Raw genomic sequence first — 21,400 nt, forward strand, 5'->3', positions numbered from 1 at the left:
TACCTCTGGTACATCGTCCTGCCTCGCTAACAATGTTATTGCTATCTCTCTTTCACCAGGATCAAATTCCAAAACTCCTGTATTCCCATAAAACTCAAAAGATTTCTTTGGCTCCACAACATAGCGCAAGAATTGCTTCAGAAGTGCCCCACGGTATCGGATAATCTTTAGTTCAAAGGCAACACCTTCCTAAGAAAGAAAATATTTTTAGTGTATTCACGTCAAATGAGAAAAACTCATCTAAGAAAATCAGTTTTTGCAACAAACAATAGAAATTATAATGTGGAGTGCCACTGAATTACACACATAATGATCAACCTTAGTGCAAAGTTGAATATATTGATCAACGTCCACCTAAACATCCACCCTCCAAACCTCCCCCACCAAACATCCTGCTCTAAAGTCCTGATTAAAAAAAACAGAATAACTTGTTCCATTTATATTCTTTTTTGTACCACTGTGACATTTTTATTTTCTTCTTTATATTCTAGCTATCTTTGACTTCCAAATTTCAGACAATTTGCATACATAATCTAGTTCTCTATGCCCTCTACATTGTCTTCCCTTGCTCGGATACCTGAGCCAATTTGCTGCTGTACCTATGGCAAATCACAAAACACCCTTATTTAAGATTGCTTTAGTTACCAATTCTGACAGCTCACTGCGATCCTCCTCATTTCAAATAATGGTCTTATTTTCTGCTTTAACTGGCACACAAGCTTAATCAGGCAACTTTAATTTCTAGCAATGGCGGAAAGCTGGCAACAGGGGATCAACGAGACACCCCGCTCAATATTCTTTTCCAATCAACAACTGTCTGGAGAAGAAATGACGCCATTGAACAGAAAATTAACAAGGGAATACAAACAATAATTAACTGGTAAAATTTGAGTAGATACTTTACTAGCTCCTCCTTACATCAGAAAATATAAATATGCAAAAGCAAAGTACAACTGGTGCTGGAAATCTGAAATAAAACAGAAAATGCTGGAAATAGTTAGCAGATATGGCAGCATCTGGAGAGAGAGAAACAGATAAAATTTCTGGTCACCATCAATCTGAAACATTAACCCTGTTTCTCTCTCCACAGGTACAGCCTGACCTTGTAAGAATTTTTGGCATTTTCTGTTTTAATATTAATTTGCAAGTTTTGTACAAGGTTAAATTTTAATTAATTGTTGTGAACAGATAGTTTTCAATATTCAAACTAAGTATAGAATTATCTGACCAGTTTGTGGGATTCTCAAATTTTAAACAGAACTGTCTCAAAGATTCTGAATAATCTTGATCAACTAGATTTATTCAGATTTGGAAAAGAGCAAGACTGGTAAATTTCTTTGAAACTATAACTGAAATCATGCAGAATTTAAAGAACTATTGGTTCAGTTACAAAAAAAGACTAATCACTCACTTATTTGATCAAGTGATGAAGCATGCTTGAATTGGAAGTAACTATTTTGACTTCTCAATCAAGCAAACTCTGGCAATCAACCAATAAATCATTAGCATCAAGATGAACAGACATTTCAGTTCAGTGAATGAAACTGGTTAAGGACCACAACAGTACAAAATAAGGCAATACCAAATTAAAACTTCAACAGTGTTTCAATTTTTGTCCTAACCTCATGTATGGCTGCTCTAACTTTAGCTTCCAATCTTGATAAAACATGATAGATGCCCAGACTGCTCTTGATCAGTGAGGTTCTTGCAAATAAAAAGTTTCTTCCATGCACATGACAACAATAGTTGAAAGGCTTTTGTATGATACATGCACGTCACCCATCTTAAAATTTTTCATTCGATTTGATCATTTTTCAATTTAAATGAGTATATATGCTTGCATTTTTTATAATGATGTTCTGTGCTGTTAAACCAATATATGTCTTGGGCGACCAAAATCTGAGAGAGCCTATCCAATGAAAAGTTGGGATATGCCAACCAAGAGGATACAGGAAGGTGAACTGTCATCTTTAGTGATCTAAATACATTGACTGCAAGAAGCTTTGTAACAAAACTTCAAAAACAGTCAAATGTGTAAGCCTCTCCCTCTCAGTGCAAACCCTCTCCATCGGCAAGTTCTCTGTAGGCCCTCAACATGTGGTGATGAACAGAAATAGAGTACTTCACAATCACAGGCTAATTCTTTGGAGGAGCACACAAAAGGTGATCCTTGCAACCTCAGTTCAGGCAGCTCCGAATCAGTTAAGTGTGAATGTGCCACAGTCTATCTACTTCAATAGGTACCCAACAAGTGCACCAAATCCATTGCACCAGACAAAGAAATAAACAAGATAAATATGAATAAAGAAGATGCCAACACTTCAATTGCAAGTTAAAATGTCTGGACCATGTGTATGGGATTGAAAAACAACTTGTTGCTGTTGATAATGCGCAAAAGATAGCTGGAACTTGGCAGGCTGAACATTGACATTGCTTCCCTACAAGTAGCAAGGCTCATCACAGCATTGAAAGAAAAACATCAGGCAGGAGAAGGAGCTCAGAGGAAAAACATGAGCAAGGTGTAGGACTCACTGTAAAGAACCCGCTTCTCTCAATGATAGAACTCTACAAATAGTTCAGAAGTTCTCTTTGCCTCTCAACTCAAACAGGATCAGTTAAAATCATGAATGACTGCGCTCTAATTCGGTGTTCCATTACAGAGGCAAAAGACCAGGGCCATGAATTCTCCATTGTGAGGCCACCCCACTATTGCTGCTAGCGAGCACGGAGAATTTGACACTCAGCCAAACCTCCATTCACTTCAGCGGGACTGGAGAATCCAATTGCTGTGAACAGATAGACACTCCAGCCCCTGTTCTGAAGGAGCTTGATCTTGCTAACAGCAAAATTTCCAAGACAGAACATCCCTCCCTACTGGACTGGGTGTGGATCATATGCCTCCTGCCTCGGAAAGCAAGGTAAGGGAAATAAATGAAAATAAGCATACTACTTGAGTTTTGCTGCTGCCATGAGTAACAATTTCTATCGGAACAGGCCATGGCACAAGGTCAGGACACTGGTGCCACCAGGATCTGATCATTACCTGATGTGACTCTCTGAATAGCATTCTCAACACAAGCAAGCAACTGCATAGCGCTGACTGTGATATAGATCACTCCCAGGATTAGGATACAATCCTTCAATAATGCAGTCATACTAGACTTAACTAGATAAGAACTTACCTGGATAAGAACCAACAGTTCCTTGCATCAACTGAGCAGACGCTCTCAGAGAGTGAAATGGAACATCACTTCAAGTCACAATCTACAATGCCGCACTCTAAACATTTTGGATGCAGGAGCGTAAAAATGCTGACTAGTTTGAGGTTAAGATTCCTGTGATAGAACCTGTCATTGAAACCCAAGTGGCCCACTCTCATTAATTCCAAGAGAAATCAGAGAGAGACAACTCTGAATCCACTAAGAGCTGCTTGAAATGAAGTCCAAGAGTCGATGAGGTGCTGCACCAGTGACTACTGGTTACATTTTTGCCAGAATAACCAATTGTCCTTTGAAACATTGAACTATAGAGACATATATGAGTAGATCAAAAATGAATCAGGTCCATTAGCAAAGAAAACAGCCAAATTAATAATCTTTATGATTGTCACAAGTAGGCTTACATTAACATTGCGATGAAGTTACTGTGATAATCCTCTAGTCACCACACTCCAGCGTCTATTCGGTACACAAAGGGAGAATTCAGAATATCCAATTCACCTAACAAGCACGTCTTTCGGGAATTGTGGGATGTAACTGGAGCACCCAGAGGAGACCCACACAGACACGAGGAGAACGTGCACACTCCGCACAGACAGTGACCCAAGTGGGAATCAAACCCGGGATCCTGCCGCTGTGAAGCAACAGTGCTAACCACTCTGCTACCGTGCCGCCCAATATTGAAAACAAAGATAGTGGAGATCTTCAACTGCAATAAATAGTTGGAGAGAGGAGTGGAACAGTACCTAGGGAGAACACAGTCACAGAGGAAAGTATATACACCATGCAGAGTCTGACTGTCATGACTGAATATAAAATGCAGAGTGAAGCGACTTAACAAAGCTACTGACTTACTTGCCATTGACAAAGCTCCAGTTGCTGATGGTACACCATCTGAACTCACCAAGCACAGAAAGTGGCATTCCTGCTGTCTCTGCACAAACTTTCCCTGTGTCTGCTGGAGGAAGGGATAACCACAGTGATTGCAAGAATCACAGAATTGTTATGATGCAGGAGGAGGTCATTTGGCCCATGGTGTCTGCACTAGCTCCCCAAACGAGCATCAAGACTTAATGCCATTCCACTGCCTTTTCCCCATACCCTTGCCCATTGCCTCAATTCAAATAATCATCTAATGACTTCTTGAACAGCTCAATTGAACCTGCGTCCATCACACTTCCAGGTAGTTCATTCTGGACTTGAACCACTCCTTATGTGAAAAGTTTCCTCCCACATTAAACTTGCTTCATTTGCGTAATGTGGGTTCCAGAAACACATATATAGGCAAAGTCAATGATGTAAGACGATGCTTTGAATGAGAGTCTTTGCAGGTAATTAAGTCTTTACAGGTCCAGATGTAGCGACTGGAGAGAAGGATGATCACAGGTTAAAGAGGTATGAATTGGTTCCAGACAGGACAGTTGGTAGGATTTTGCAAGCCCAGACCAGATGGTGGGGGGGTGAATGCAATGCGGCATGAATCCAAGGTCCCGGTTGAGGCCGTACTCATGTGTGCGGAACTTGGCTATCAGTTTCTGCTTGACAATTTTGTGTTGCCGCCTGCCCTGAAGGCTGCCTTGGAGAATACTTACCTGAATATCAAAGGCTGAATGCCCTTGACTGCTGAAGTGTTCCCCGACTGGAAGGGAACATTCCCACCTGGCGATTGCCACGCAATGTCTGTTCATCCATTGTCGCAGCGTTTGCATGGTCTCAACAATGTACCACGCCTCAGGACATCCTTTCCCGCAGCGTATGAGGTAGACAACTTTGGTCGAGTCGCACGAGTATGTACCACATACCTGGTGGGTGGTGTTCTCACTTGTAATGGTGGTGCCCATGTCGATGATGTGGCACGTCTTGCAGAGGTTGCCATGGCAGGGTTGTCGTGGTCGCTGTTCTCCTGAAGGCTGTGTAGTTTGCTGCAAACAATGGTCTGTTTGAGGTTGCGTGGTTGTTTGAAAGCAAGTAGTGGGGGTGGCCTTGGCAAGATGTTCATCTTCATCGATGACACTTTGAAGGCTGCAAAGATGTCATAGTTTCCCCGCTCTGGGGAAGTACTGGACAACGAAGGGTGCTCTGTTGGTTGTGTCCCGTGTTTGTCTTCCGAGGAGGTCGGTGTGGAACCTCAAGCACCTGTCCAGGCTCATTCCCCAATATCAGATCCAGTACTGCCCCTTCCCTCGTTGGACTTTCTACATATTGCATCAAGAAACCTTCCTGGATTCATCTTGCAAACTCTGCCCCATCCAAGCCCCAGCGCTAAGCGAGTCCCAATCAATATAGGGAAAATTTAAATCCCCTACCACAACAACCCTGTTACTTTTGCGCCTATCCAATACCTCTCTACCTATCCACACCTCTATCTCTCGCTGACAGTTGGGAGAACTGTAATAAACGCCCTGTGATTGCCCCCTTCCTGGTCCTAAACTCGACCCAGATTGTCTCATTTTATGAGGCCACCAAAGTGTCCTCCTACAGTCTGGCTATAATATTCTCCTTAACCAGTAATGCTACTCCCCCATCCCTTTTACATCCTCCTCTATCTCTCCTGAAGCGTCTATATCCTCCAACGTTCAGCTGCCAATCCTGCCCTTCCTTCAACCATGTTTCTGAAATAGCCAGAACATCATAATTCCAAGTACTAATAAGTGCTCTAAGTTCATCTGCTTTACCTGCTATACTTTTGGCATTGAAAAAAATACACTTCAAACCACTGCATTTGAGCAGACAGGGTGATTATGTTGTCTTATTTTTGTTCTCTATTTCCCCTTTAGATATCACACCTTCTAAGCTGGCGCTCTGGTTCCCATCCCATCCCCTTGCAAAATCCTCCCGGGTGACTCCAGCAAAACTCCCAGACAGAATATTGGGACAAAGACTACAATGCCTGAGCTAGGTGTTGTTTAACACAGAGTTGACCATCAAGAGGTAAACCATCATCTCCTGAGACAGAAGGCTGCCAGAGAGAGAGAGAGAACCTAAATAAACAGAAAATCATACAGAACCGTAACACCAAATGTTCGATCTGCAACCCTGATGCGTAAAGCTTTGCCCTAGGTGAACTGAAGATAAAATTTTACCTTCGGGCTCAATCATTAACTTATTTCAGTTGCATGGTAGTAGTATCCTTCCAGTTGACTATACAGAAGGAAGCGAGTCAGGATTGCTTCTCTGATGTGCTATATGCAATGAATAGTGGGAATGAGCATGTGTGGTGATCATGAGGATAGAAAACAGTTTGGTTCTGTTGATTTGTGGTCAAATTTCATTCTGTCATTTATTGTGGAGTTTGACACAAGGATAACAATCATTGGATTGATATACCAAAACACATCAATGGCACCGTAACCTAGCAACAAGATCGTCCTGCAGCAAATAAGTGAAGAGAAACTAAGGAAGTAGGCAAGAATTCACTATATCTATAAATTATCAAACATTAATATAGTTTTAAAAACAAGTTATAGTCGGTGCTAAGCTAGCTTGATCATACATAATCATGATCATACATAATCAAAGACCCCTCCCATCTGGCTTACTCACTCTTCCAACTTCTTCCACTCTTCCAACTTCTTCCATCGGGCAGGAGATACAAAGGTCTGAGAACATGCACGAACAGACTTAAAAACAGCTTTTTGACCGCTGTTACCAGACTCCTAAATGACCCTCTTATGGACTGACCTCATTAACACTACACCCCTGTATGCTTCACCTGATGCCGGTGTCTAATTATTTACATTGTGTACCTTGTGTTGCCCTATTATGTATTTTCTTTTATTTCCTTTTCTTTTCATGTACTTAATGATCTGTTGAGCTGCTCGCAGGAAAATACTTTTCACTGTACTTTGGTACATGTGACAATAAACAAAATCCAAATCCAAACATTTGTTTCTAATTCTTACTATTCTGCTGAATAGAATTGCATTTTGTTTAGAGACTCTTCTCAATTTGGTGGTAAAATGAAGCTTACCAGGTCACATTTTAGGCGAATGCTTTTATAGCCAGGAAACCCATCAAACCCATCAATAACCCCAGGACATACAGATATTTAATTCATGACAATCAAGTCAAGCTGTACTCAGCTCACAGTTTTCGACAAAAATAGTTTAAAAATTAGTTTTGAACATCATTCATCCAGACTTACATTTACAAAATACGGTCCTCTTGTTTGTGGGGAAAATTCGAATACTCCACCTGGATCATCATTTTGTAAAATAATTATCTTTCTGCTGGTAAATCCTGATTTCACCACCTGATTTTCAGGGTTCGTTCTGCAAATGAAATACAAAGTCAAAAACTGCACTTTTCTCAGGTTCACAGAAAACAAGAAAAATACGCTTTCATATAGCAGGAAATTGTTTAGTTTAAGTACTTGTTAACTAGTTCCAGTTTCAATGTCCACACACAATGCTAATGAAAAGCAAAGAAAATCAAAATAATTTTCTCCAACAGTACATGGCCAAATATCCATTAAAAAGTTAAGTTAAAGGTTGTATTAAATAATAAACAAAACTTCATGCAGACAAATGAGCCAATTCAGTGCCAAATAAAAGTAAACTCATGTACATAGAATCAAAAGTGTTTAACTTATAAATGGATATTATTTCCTGATCCATTATTATAGTATTCAATGTCCTGCAATAACAATCACATGATTTGAATCAAAGTTTACTTGAGACACCAGAATTTTCTGCTCTGTCATTTCAATGCCTCCATTGTGTTTAAATCAGAACAAGCTGAGGACCCACCATCAACTTATGTTAAAAAGAGCGAGTATTTAATTAGATTGTATTTGCATAACATTTATTACAAAATCAATTATAAATTTACAGAGAAATACAGGGGAGAATTTTAACATGGGCGAGTGGGTGGGATTTTCTGCAGTTGAGTTAAAAAGAGCAAAAATTTCAAGCGCTTTGGGAAGCTGATTCAAACCCAACTTTTGAGTTTTACAAGCAGCGGGTAGCCAATCTGCTCCCAGGACACTGTTTAACACTTTAAATGTGTTAATGAGGCGGCAAGTCTCATATTAGATATGCTTTGTTTCGCATTTTAACTGTGGTTGGTTGGTTTTTCCACTTCAGTAAACAAGACAACAGCAGCAAGACAACAACAGCCTCAAAGAGCCTTCACAGCATGAATGCGTCCTCTGATCCCCAAACATCCCCATACAAACCTCGTATCCTCTAGGATTAGTCCTCCACCACCCCGCACCACCTTCCCCTGCTCCACTCTGGTGAATAGACTGAATCGGACCCCACTGCCACTGCCCACCGAACTCGTTGGTCCTGTGGAAACCTCTGGAGTGCTACCATCAGAACTGGAAATCAAGCCTTTCAATCAGGCTGACTTACAGTGGGAAATGAGCAAAGCCAATAGTCTCTGATTTTTGAGTTAAGACTCCACAGCTAGTAGGGAACATGGACTTCTGGGTTTCCAAAAGCTTGATCAAAAAGAATAGGTGGAATTTTCCCAAAATTGCAGAGTGCTGGATTAGGCAAGAACGCGATGGCTTCACAGATGCCTTTTCTCACCTGATTAATCATCACTCTGCAATTTCAAAGTGTTGCAGGGTATGGCAGGCCCTAAACACACCAGCAAAGCCGGGATTCTGAGATCGGTCATTTTTAAAGGCAATGCCGATTTCAAAGTTAAATTAAAGGCTTCCCCCCCCCCCCCCCCCCCCCCCCAGACATCTGGAGCCCCTGGTGGTCAAGAAGAGTACCCCGAACCCTCTCACGCAGATGAGCAACCCCCAACACCACACAAGCATAAGGGTAAAAGACATCGCCACCGCCCACCCCCCAACACCACACAAGCATTAGGCATGATGGTTGCCAGACACTGCCCTGCCCCCCCCCAAATAAGGACACCCCTCCCCCTCACTAGCACCAACCCCTGCCCCACTCTTCACTGGCACCCCCCCCCCCCCCTCACCCCCCACCCAGTCTTCGGCTCCCCTCACCCCAATACATGCATTCCCCCACCACCGCTATCAACCATCGGGTCTCCCATATCTCCCCCCCCCCCCCCCCCCCCCCCCCCCCCCCCCCGCCACACATAAAGGGAACACCACCCAATAGGGCTTCCTAGAGGGCCCACCCCTGGCACTGCCAACCTGGGAAGATCGTGTTCTGAAATTGCGCTGATGCAAATCTTGTAATGAGGATTTGCACCCACAGCAAATGAGCCCACTAAATTATTTAGAAGTGCACTTGGAACAAAAGGTTTGGGGAGGGAGCTCCAAAGAGAAAAGTGGCAGCTCCTACCTTAAGTTCAAAAGAGTGTAGAATGCATGGGAGATCTTAAGTGGAGGATTGAGGGTGTAAGAGGAGCAAGTCAGATGCATGCAGTGGAGTAGGCCTTGCTGAAATTGGAATTCAATGTTGACCTACAAAGATTAGTGGTAGTTGAATGAGACTTAATGATAGGCATGAATATAGGCAGCTGATTATTAAATGAGTTGAAGTTAATAGAGGAAGGAGAATGGGACACCAGCAAAAATGCTTTAAGTGAGCATTACATAATTGGGTAAATTGTATGACCTAGAGATCCTAGTGCAACGTTCGGAGAAAACCAGGGGGCTGTAGGGTGCCACAGTGAGCTGTGGAACTTCATCCCAGTTATAATGAAAACATACAGACCCTCCGACACTTACAGACAGTCAACCCCACATCCGCTCACCCGCCAGACACTCCCCATGCTCCATACATACCACCTCATGCAACCACCCACTCCTAAAGCCCCTTATGCCAGAGTATATTACCCACCTTCTATGACTCATGTGCACATGCCAAGGTACGCCCACTCCCTACCATCTCTGGTCCCTCATGCCCTGATATGCCCTTGTGCCCCCCACCCATTCCCCATGACAACATATGCTCTTTACCCACCCTCGATGATACCTCATGGCACCATGCCGAGGTACGACCCCCAAACAATCCCTATGGCCCCTCATGACCCATTATGGCACTTCTACCATGCCCATTCACTGTATACCTCATTTTGAATAATCCTAACTATGTATTCATGGTTGAGAGCCCATGCATTAGAGCATTAAAATGCCTGAGCCGCAGAGAAAACATGATCTATGCTGTCAATTTCACAATGTTTATTTATGCAAGGTTAAGAGGTCTCACATGCCTGCAGTTTCAGTTATTGCTATTGCAAAGGGTCTGTTTGACACATTTATTGGGCTATAGTAAAAGGGAGTTTTCTATTAAGACAATGGAAAGTTGTTGATAAATAACTTTTTTAAAACCTTTTTTTTTACACATCCTACCATTGCTTCCATACAGTGTTTAGTGAGTGAATCGGCATGCAAATTCTATAGCTTCCCATGAGGGGCCACAGGGCTGTTTGGGAGGCATACCTTGGTGTGCGGAGCATGAGGTGCACCTTTGGAATTTACCATTAAGAAGTGCCCTCAAGCAGCCTATGGTTCACAACACCTCTGAGATACCCTGAAACACAACTCTTTGAAAATCTGGCCATGTTCCATGAAAATTATAGAGGACTAAGACAGGCCTATCCCTGAAAAGTGGCTGGCCAAGTCGGGATTGCAGGCTTTTAACCTGAACTAGCTTGCACCCTTTAAAGGCCCTATTGAAAATTGGAAACCCCAGCAATGTGGTTGGGAATCCCAGAATCGGGTCCCGGCAGCATTTTTAAAGTCCTCCCGAAATCTCCCAACTCAATGAAAATCCAGCCCTCCATCTCTAACGCCGATGATTCTCTCAGAGCCACTCTCCAGTCCCAGTGCACAGCTCATGCAAGGTATATTACATCGTCATCATCCCAGATGACCACAGGCTACTTTCCGTTTTGAGGGGGAGAGCTGACGGGTGGGTGGTTTAACCTAAGGATCACCACACCTCAGGCAAGGGGCAAGGTTGAGATGGTGGGCCTTCATGAAAAACCTCATTATGCTTTCAAAGGACCAGCTTCTCCATTATTTCCTACTCCTCCCTTTCTTGTCACCACACCATCTCCAATTGCCAGCTTATGCCAGATTTTTATATTATGTACATGGAAACATATTATTCCACAGACTTCAACACTCTGTCTTCCCGAAATACAATTGATAATTATTACCTGCCTGCTTTCATTTCAACCTTAAAAATTAACAATTTTACAACCATAATGTTAATAACTTTATGATCACTTGACTCCATATATTCTCTTACTTCAAATGATCGTATTTCAGTTTATAAGTTAGCAGGTCACCTGCTCTTTCAGAATAAATTGTTGCAGTGCTTCAATAAACACTTATTGTGATTGACCCCACTATAAGTTCTATTTCAGGAAGTGAGACATTTTCTGCTGGAGCATGAAATGCAGCAGGAATCAGTTTTGTGCTTGACCTTCACAAGCAACAGAAAAAGGAAACATCATTCGATCACGGAGATGGATTCAAACTTGTGTACCAAAACCAATATGCCAATGAACTGTGTCCTTTAGTTCTTGATAGGTCAAATTTAACTAGCCAACTGTACAGAATAACGTTGCATATTTATAATTTCAGGTAAACCATGCTAAAAGTTGTTCCTGCATGCAAAAAAACAGAAATGTTAAGTTTGCATTCTCAAATCCCAATCAATCTGCAGACATCAAGACAACAAACAATTTTACGTGGTAACCAGCAAAGCATTGGCCCATGTCAAATTTCAACTTAACAATAGCCTTAATGCCATGTTCTACAATAACTCTGAATTTCAATATTAATAATGACTACTGTATTTTCTAAACTATTTGATGAGCACTAGTCTCTGTTTAAACAGATTGAATACATTTAGTTGAGTTTGTGAAAAACAAAATGCAAAAGGGCAATGCAAAGTAGGTTACCCGAAATTAAATTGTGATAAGCAAACAAAACTTCTTCAGAGTACTATAACACTGGCTTTCTCTTTAATTGTCAAATAAAGACAGTAACCATGGAAGCAACTTTGAGATGTTAAATTAACTACCTTACATGTTGTAAACCGAAAACTTCCATGATTGCAATCATGCTGCATGCAAACAGATAATGTGTGTGTGGCAATATTGCACTCATGAAACATCATATAAAGTGGGTGAGAATCATAACGTTTTGAGCAATATCTCAACACAATTCACTCTACTTACCCGAAATATACCACAAATCTTTCTGTCTCTACCCTGTAGGCACAGAGTGGTAAAGGATATGAATTTCCTTTCCAGAAGGTTCAGAAGATAGGATAAAAAGTTTTTTTTTTCCTTTTGCAGCATCGCACAGCATGCACATTATGAAATACTATTTGGTCTGGTGTCAATTGTATTCAAAGGGTTCGTTATTTTCCAATGAACTAGTGTGGCCCATGACTAATCAGAATGTCAAGATCTATTCATGACACCATGCCGAGATGCAGCAAGGAAGAGGATGATTGCCAAACACTGCACACATCAAGTAGGCAAACTAGTACGGCTGAAATTTTGAGGTTTAATAATAACATGGGTGGTACGGTGGCACAGTGGTTAGCACTGCTCAGGCGCCGGAATGTGGCAACTAGGGGCTTTTCACAGTAACTTCATTTGAAGCCTACTTGTGACAATAAGCGATTTTCATTTCATGTCATTTCAGCACCAGAGACCCGGGATTAATTCTGTGGGTGACTGTGTTGTGGGTGACTGTGTAGAGTTTTGAGTGTTCTCCCCATATGTGCGTGGGTTTCCACTGGGTGCTCTGGTTTCCTCTCTCAGTTCAAAGATGTGCAGTTTAGGTGGATTGGCTATGGTATGTTGCCCCTTAGTGTCCCTTCATGTACAAAATTGTTAGGTGGGGTCAGAGGGATGGAGGAGGGGGAGCATGGGCCTGGGTGGGGTGACCGGTCGGATGCTCAGTGCAGATTCAATAGGCCGAATGGGCATGATTCCACGTTGTCCTTGTATCTAAAAGCATCAACAATGTCAGGTTTTCCTAGCCTTTGTTTGAATCATATGCTTTTTGTTGAAGTACACCATTGTTACTGAGCCAGGAAGATAAATATACAAAGTGCAAATTTTAAAACAGTAGTTGGTGACCGCTTACACTGTATTACAGTTACCTTTTCTAGCACTGGATGTAAATTTGAAAGTGAAAGACTATTGCCGGAATGAAGAATTGCATTTTTCTGTGGTTTTAGAAGGAGATTCTAAGGTGATGCTGACTGTTAATTGGTTCTCCATACAATGCAAACTCCTGTTCAAAATTCACAACTGAAATGAACTCAAAATGAACATTCGCACATGATTTGATTTAAATTTATTGTCACTTGTACCGAGGTACAGGGAAAAGTATTGTTCTGTGTGCAGTCCAGGCAGATCATTCCAGTCACGAAAAACAGAAGATGTACAATAAATACAAACGTAGATACATAGACATCGGGTGTAGCATACAGGGTGTAGTACTGCACAGTAGAGAAGGTGTGTGGCAAAATCAGTTCAGTCCATAAGAAGGTCATTCAGGACTTTGGTAACAGCGGGGAAGAAGTTGTTTTTGAATCTGTTCCCCCATGTTGTCAGACTTTTGTATCTCCTGCCTGATAGAAGAGGTTGGAAGAGAGAATAATCCGGGTGGGAGGGGTCTTTGATTATGCTGCCCGCTTTCCCAAAGCAGCGGGAGGTGTAGACAGAGTCAATGGATGGGAGGCGGGTTCGCATGATGGATTGGGCTGTGTTCACGACTCTCTGTAGTTTAATATGGTCTTGGGCCAAGCAGTTGCCATACCAAACTGTGATGCAGCCAGTTAGGATGCTTTCTATGATGCATTTGTAAAAATTGGTCAGAGTCAATATGGACATGCCGAATTTCCTTAGTTTCCTGAGGAAGTATCGGCGCTGTTGTGCTTTTTTGGTCAAAGCGTCGACATGGATGAATCAGGACAGATTGCTGGTGATGTGTGCACCGAGGAATTTGAAGTTGTCAACTATCTCCACCTCGGCACTACTGATGTATTGATTATTAAACGCTTTCGTCAATAGCCATTTATCCCATTGACTTGCAACATTGCTACACTGGATGGACGAGCAATCACAAAATATTGCAGGTACTGGAAATCAAAACTAAAATCATAAATTTCAGGAAATGTAACAAATCAAATAATGCTGCAGCAATAATACAGCACTATGTTATTTGCAGACTGGAAGTGGTGGGAGAAAGCTCAACTGGCAACTAACTTTGTTTGCAGACTGGAAATTATATTCTCATGGCAGAACAGCAATGCATACACATCTACTCGACAGCCAGTTTATTCATCATGTCTAGAGAGTTTAGGCAGGAGTACTGCTTTATCAAAACATTCAAAATGACTTTATCCAAGTTACCAAGTGTTCAGAAAGTACAAAGCATGACCCGAGTTCTTATATTCTAGGTGTGTCAACCCTGTGACTTCCAATGAATCCAAAGCTACTGAATTCCATATTTTGGTTGGGCCTGATTCAAATGTTATGGACTTGGATTTTCCTCTTCTGGCCCAGTAGGGTCAGGCAGGGTTTCTGTATGCTGCCCTGATTTCGTAGTGACACTGGCCCAGTTTCCTGGGTCAGCAATGCCATGGCAGACAGTTGAGTAGGAATCCTACTAGCAAGGAGGAGACTGCCATATGGTTCACAAGAAAATTAGCAATGTAAGAGACAAAAATGGAACAACTTGCAGGGCCTTGCTGCTCTAACTGATTGGATTGGGGGAAGAAAGGCAGATTTAGAACTGACATGAGGAGGAACTACTTCTCGCAGACAGCGGTAAATTTGTGTAACTCGCTGTCCCATAGTGCGGTGGAGTCTAAGCCATTGAATGGTTTCAAGAAAGAGGTAGATCTATTTCTGATTTTAAAAACGGGTTAAAGGATGCGGGGTACAGGTAGAGAGATGGATTTGAAACCAGGAAGAGATCAGCCATGATCTGATTGAATGGCGGAGCAGGCTTGAGGGGCGGAGTTTTGCACTGAAATATTACATGGAGTCTAACTGGAGAAGGCCAAAGAACTATTTAATATAATTCTATCACTTGTCTGATTTTGTAATTTTTCTATATTTTCATACCACAACTTATGCTGACTCCGGCACCTGTAACAATAATAACTTCTTTGATAAGCCAGACACATTAATCAAGCCAGAAAGAAGTGCTATTGTTTCTGTCAGTGCCACCAAATGCAGCTGGGCCATGAGACATGTTATTAGAATTGAGACTGAAATACTGAGTTGAATTTTACGATGGTTTTTTTTACCCTGATTTCAGGCCACAAAATGGGCCCCCATGCCCACAAGACTGGTTTGTCAATTTTCCCGCAGGTTGGCTCCTAATTAGCTGCCTGCAGGCTTGCCCATCCAGTGGGTTCCAATACTCCTGACCCAAACAGAAGGTTAGTAGCTCTGAAACCTCAGAAACCCCACCAGGAGAGGCTCTCTCCATGAAACCTGAAGTCTCCACATGCAGCGGGAAGCTGCTCTGCTATTGGTAAAATGCTGGCAGTTCTGCAAAATGGCCCTTATGAGGGCATTGGAATTCTGCAAATTGACTGTCCATCTCAATGGAGCGGACAGCCTCACAGCCCACCCCTTGCCCATTCCCACGAAACAGTGATAGGATGCTATCCCAATGTGGCTCCCTGCAATTTTACTGGCCTGGTAAAATTCAGCCCACTGTCTTCTGATTCTTGCTCCAAAAATAGTTTTCTACAATTTGTTCTTTAATGACTTGAACTTTAATTTATGCTGATTTAATTGGTGGCAGAACTTAGAACCTTACATACCAGTGATCACAAGATGTTTTGCTGGTCTGTATGGGCCCGCTGTGTGCATTTCAGACGTGCAGCTTTCTGGATGCCAACACATGGCTATCTATTCAACTGACAGCAAACCCATTCTGTATTTAATGTTACCATTGAAAGCAGCGTGTAAGACACAGTTGAAAACAGATCTTTTAGTGGTATGCACCACCTCTGGCAGCAGCAGCAATGGCTCAACTGCCAATCTGCTGCTCACAGCAGGGCTGCCAGCAAACTCAATGTAACTGCTGTGGAAGAAGGTCAAACAGAATGAATTGCAGTCTGCATTAGTTTTGTTTACTTTGGTTTCCAAACTAATGTTGATCAAATTATTGTTCATCAGAAACAAAGTCTATGATTTTTTTTTAAATTTAGAGGACACAATTATTTTTTTCCAATTAAAGGGGCAATTTAGCGTGGCCAATCCTCCTGCACATCTTTGGGCTATGGGTATGAAACCCACGCAGGCATGGGCAGAACGTGCAAACTCCACGCAGACAGTGACCCTGGGCTGTACCCGGGTCCTCAGCGCTGTCGGCAGCAGTGCTAACCAGCATGCCACCCCAGAAACAAAATCTACAATCATACCAAGGCGAAGTGTGGTCAACATTGTGTAATAAATGTAACAATAATATCTTTTCTGACATTTTTTAGTAAATTGTAATATATGCTTTTATAACTTAATGATTTTTGTCGTAACTTCTAATCAAATGAATATGTCAGTCTATTTAAGAGCAATAGCCAAGAGGGAAGATGCTGAATTGTAAGCAATTGTAAAACAGGACCTTGATATTTTCCGCATTATGCAATTCTATATCAATGACACATAATACATTGTTTTTCAATAGCTTGCACTTTAGCAAGGTTGGTATCAAACTAGAATTGCTAAACAAAGACAATTCTACAAATGTACATTCTAGGGGAGAAAATGGAACACATGTTGGGAAATCACAAACATATTGTGGTGATATGCATCACTGTAAATACACAAGGGGTTAATGTAGGCACACTGCAACTAGGTAAACACTAGAGGGAGCAACAGAGAAATCATGACACACAGACATTCAACCAATAGGTCAGTAAGATAGGACACGACCGATGGGCAGTCAAGACACACCCAGAGATGACACTACCCATATAAAAAAACAGGATACACATGCTCCTCCTCTTTCCATAGGCAGCACTCAGAGACACAGGGGCAGATCAGGAAGCATCACACCCATGCATGGATTAGAGCAGACTGCTTAGTTAGATTGAGTTACTATAGTAAGATTAGCAGGAGAGTTGAACTCAAGTAGGAGAATTGTTAACTGTTCAATAAATGCTTTAAACCTATCTCCAAGTCTGAACCTTCCTTTGTCAGAGTATACATCAAGGAAGCAGCTTATGCTACATGAAGAAGCATAACACAACACATATTTCACACATTGTTGGGCTGAATTTTATGTGCCTCCAGCAGGCACGCTTCCCGCAGTGAGGGGCATGTAAAATGGGTTAGCTGCTCATCCCATCACATTCTTGCCCACCTCCGAATTCAAATTCCATAATACTGTAATCAATCTGATTTCACATCTGGCTTTCCGTTGTCATGTGACTATCCCAAGAGGCTATCTCTGGAGGCAGATATGGTAACAATCCGTTGAACAAAGACCCTCACTAAAATAAAGTACTGTTGTCATTAAACTTGAAACATGGGGTCTGAAGTGGGAGAAAACAGATTTTTGAATCCTGTAAATGATGCAGAAAAGACATGAAGAACCCAAGCACACTGAGATGTTCAAATCTGCAAAAAAAAAGCTGCTGCTAAAAAAAAGGACAAAGGAAAAGCAAACACTGGCAGAAGGCTGAAAGTAAAACACCGGCTGCAGAGAAGGCACAGCTCGGAAAGGAACACAGGAAAGTTCAAATCTGCAGAAAGCTACTGAAATAGGACAACAGAAAAACAAACAAAGGGACAAAAGGAAAACAGACAAATACTGGAGGCTGCAAGTTAATACTGGGTGAGTGAACATGGTAAACTTTTCAATCTCAACTCCAGTTGAAATGAATGGCAACACTTGGCAGGATTGGCAGTTTTTCCACTTGCAATGGCAAAACTATGAGATTGCAACTGGACCGATACGAGTAGCCATACTTTCAATACTGTTGGGGAGGGACTGCTACAAAGCACATACCAACCTACATATAACCAGCAAACAAGTAAAACTTATGGCAAAGATTTTGAAATCCTTAAACGAAGGTTTTGAACACCAAGTGTTACAGATGTCTTCAATGCAAGACTGAAAATGAGACCTTGAACAGTATACAGTGGCAGTAACACAGCTTGTAGAATCATATGAATTAGGAAAGTTAAAAGATGACCTGATTAAAGATTGTTTAATCTTAGGTGTGCGAGAACCCTTGATGAGAGTTAGTCTTGTACAAGATGAGAAACTGACACTAAATAAAGCAACATATGTTCAAAATGCAGAAGTTGTGAAACATCAGTTATAGCATATGTATGGCAGAGCAGACCGGGAGACACATTATGCTGGGAGACATTCCAGACCAAAAGAACAGAGCAATTCACAGAGAAATGGCAGGATGCAAAGGCAGGTGGGCCGAGGGGGTGGGGTTGCCTTGTTAGTTAAGAACAAAATTAAATCTATGGCACTAAACGACATAGGGTCGGATGATGTGGAGTCTGTGTGGGTAGAATTGAGGAACCTGTAGCCATGCTGGCCACGCAAAATGGACACTGAGCCAAACTAAAATGGAAGGCTGCTGGGAAACAGACAGTTCAGCCAGAACAGCAGTCTGCAAAGAGCAGTTTGCATTCTGCAGCAGCAGAAACCAGTTTGGGCTCAGGTGAAGAGACCTTAGCTAGGTGCAAATGGCAAAACGCTTTGCATGCTAATGAGGCCATCAGACTTGAACACCCACACAATAGATACATTTGGTTCTGAATGGACACATTCCAATCAAGACCCAGACATCGAGGCACCAGAAACCTCCGAACAAAAGGACATAAGAAACGCCCCCTCCATCACGGAGACCCCCTCGCATTGGGGAATTAATCCAGTATCGATAAGAAATTGATCCAATAGGTAGAGCCCGCCCGAGAAGAGGGAAGGACAACGGAACCCCTATAAAAGATAGGGACCTCGTGTTGTCCGGTCTGTTAAACCTGTGCTCCGGCCCCGACTGACACCTGGTATCCTGACTCCAGCCGTTGAGCACCAGCCGCCGAAACCGTAAGTTCAACGCTCGCTACGCGATCCAAGCCCGCTAGACTCCCAAGTGCCAGAACGCTTGCTGAAGGCTGCAGACAAAACCAGGACGAAGGCCTCGTTCTCTGACCTTGCCTGTTCCTGTTAGATAAGTATTCTGTTTGCTTATGTTTAGTTGTAGCTTAGTCTCTTAGTGTGTGTGCATGAGTATTTATTATTAACTGTATAATAAATATTGATCGTTTGAACTTGACTAATCGGTGTATCGTCTTTATTACTTTGAATTTGACCTTGGAATACTTGTGACGTTGCCTATACGGCAGCTGGCGACTCCAGAGCTTAAATAATTACATAGAACAGAGCCTAGCAGTGTTAAGCACACGTCGAACTCGGAGGCGTGTTAATACACTCCAATAAACGCGTTTTACGCCCATAGTAAAACGTGCAACATTTAGTGGCGACATCCGCCGGGATCCTGTTGTAAGTGGAAACACCACAGTGTCCAGGACCCTGAAATTTGAATTAGAACTCCAAATTGCAGAGAAAGAAAGAGATCACAAGTATTCAAGGTGTTCAAAATAATAAGCGAAATTCGGAAGTGTGTTTTAGTGCATGCGTACTAACAGGGCTGTAAGGTAAAACTGAAAGCTTTTTGTTGCGACAAACTTTCGGTAGTTTTGTAATCGGAAAATAGCGTAAGCCGTACCCTTTTTACGAAACACCACCCCAGCAACCCCCTGTTCCAAATTATAAAAAGAGAGTCAGAGGAAATGGCCATGCAGGCAATGGAACGTCTGATGGACCCAGAAAGGTTTGTGGTCGCAGCGACCAGCAGCAGTAGCAGGGTAGGCCAGTGTCCCACGTGGGAGCTGGAACTCCGCAAATATCTGCAGGGAAAGGGATGGCCCCTTTGGAAAGAGTTTTGTGCAAATGAGGAGACAGGTCCCGGAAGTATAGGTCATACTTGGTGGGAGAACCTCTCTCAGATACACAAAAAGAGTTTAAGTAAAGCACGCAAGCCGATGGCGATTGTGTCCTGCTTGGCACAGTTGCGAGGCGCAGAGGAGGTCATCAGGACGCTCCGGGCAGATTTAGAGGAAAGGAACCGAATGAGTAAGGTCGATGTCAGGGACATCGAGAGAGAAAACCTGGATCTTAAAGGGAAGTTGGCAGAGAAGGGTAGAGAGGTGGATGATGCCAAGAGGGCTCACCAGTCTTGTCTAGCTCATCTGAACAGTTCCCAGACCCAGTATGAGAAAGCCTATCAGGACGTGCAACGTGCCGTTCTGATAAGACAGGAATCGGAGAAGCAGGTGGAGGCATTGCAGAGGCAATGTTCGGATCTCAAAGCAGCTTTGAGAGCACTCCACGCTGCAACGACCGAACAAAGACAAAGCACAGTTGACCACGCGAAATGCAGAAAACAGATTGCGGAACTGCAATCTCTGCTTTCGGTGCAGAATGGCTTCCAAAGCACCTTTGGAGCTCAGTTAGATGGGGAAAACGCCCCAGATTGGCAGGAATTAAGCGAGACAGCGCAGCGTTATGTTCAGGGAACATGTGCGCCCGCAGCTCAGCAGAAACGACAGGCACCCCAACCCCCCACAGCTCAGATCATAACCGCACCCATGAATCCCGTAACCACACAGAGGAAAGCCGAATCAGAAGGCGCCCCAGACATAACTTACACCACCCCTTTTACAGTAACCCAGCTAAGGGACGCTTGTGAAAAGATCACTCCGTTCCTCCCCACCGCAGACCCCCACCAGTTTTTCGCTAAAGTTAAACAACAGGCTACCATGTACGGCCTGGATGAGAGAGAGCAGGTTAAGCTCACCGTGCTGAGCTTAGACCAGAGTGTAGTGGCAGCCCTCCCCGACCCACAGAACGTGGCAGGAGGCAACCTAGAGGAGATGCACACTGCCATTTTAGATGCCATCGGGTACAATAGAGGTGACCCCGTAGAAGGATTGAATAAGTGCAGGCAGAAGAGATCCGAACACCCCACAGCATTCGCAGGAAGGCTGTGGATTCACTTCAGCGCAGTTTTCGGACAGCTAGATAGAGCGCATTTAACCCGCGAAAACATGGTTAAGTGGACGCGCACAATTATCTCACACGCAACAGAAGCAGGACAGAGCGCTTGCAATAGTTATGACCCCTCAGAAGAGGCCCATAACGAAAAATGGGTCCTCAAAAGATTGTCCCGCGC

The 21,400-nt window shown here is 42.8% G+C and overlaps 1 protein-coding gene across 8 annotated transcripts in view; it reads right to left on the bottom strand.

Moving 5' to 3' along the window:
- The window catches only part of adgrv1 (adhesion G protein-coupled receptor V1), an 838,553-nt gene that overhangs the window by 696,141 nt on the left and 121,012 nt on the right, over window positions 1–21,400 (bottom strand). For 7 of the 8 annotated variants that reach the window (XR_005461637.1, XM_038805282.1, XM_038805283.1 and 4 more), the window contains exons 12-14: window positions 12,342–12,374; window positions 7,363–7,489; window positions 4–189 (exon numbers count right to left, since the gene is read on the bottom strand). Coding sequence is in view for 7 of the 8 variants with exons in the window: in XM_038805282.1 (XP_038661210.1) it covers window positions 4–189; window positions 7,363–7,489; window positions 12,342–12,374 (346 nt within the window). In the remaining variant the exon portion in view is untranslated. The remainder of the gene's footprint in view (window positions 1–3; window positions 190–7,362; window positions 7,490–12,341; window positions 12,375–21,400) is intronic. The other variant, XM_038805279.1, reaches the window with a different exon arrangement.

The sequence above is a fragment of the Scyliorhinus canicula genome, chromosome 8 (assembly GCF_902713615.1).
Source record: "Scyliorhinus canicula chromosome 8, sScyCan1.1, whole genome shotgun sequence".
Lineage (NCBI taxonomy): Eukaryota > Metazoa > Chordata > Chondrichthyes > Carcharhiniformes > Scyliorhinidae > Scyliorhinus > Scyliorhinus canicula.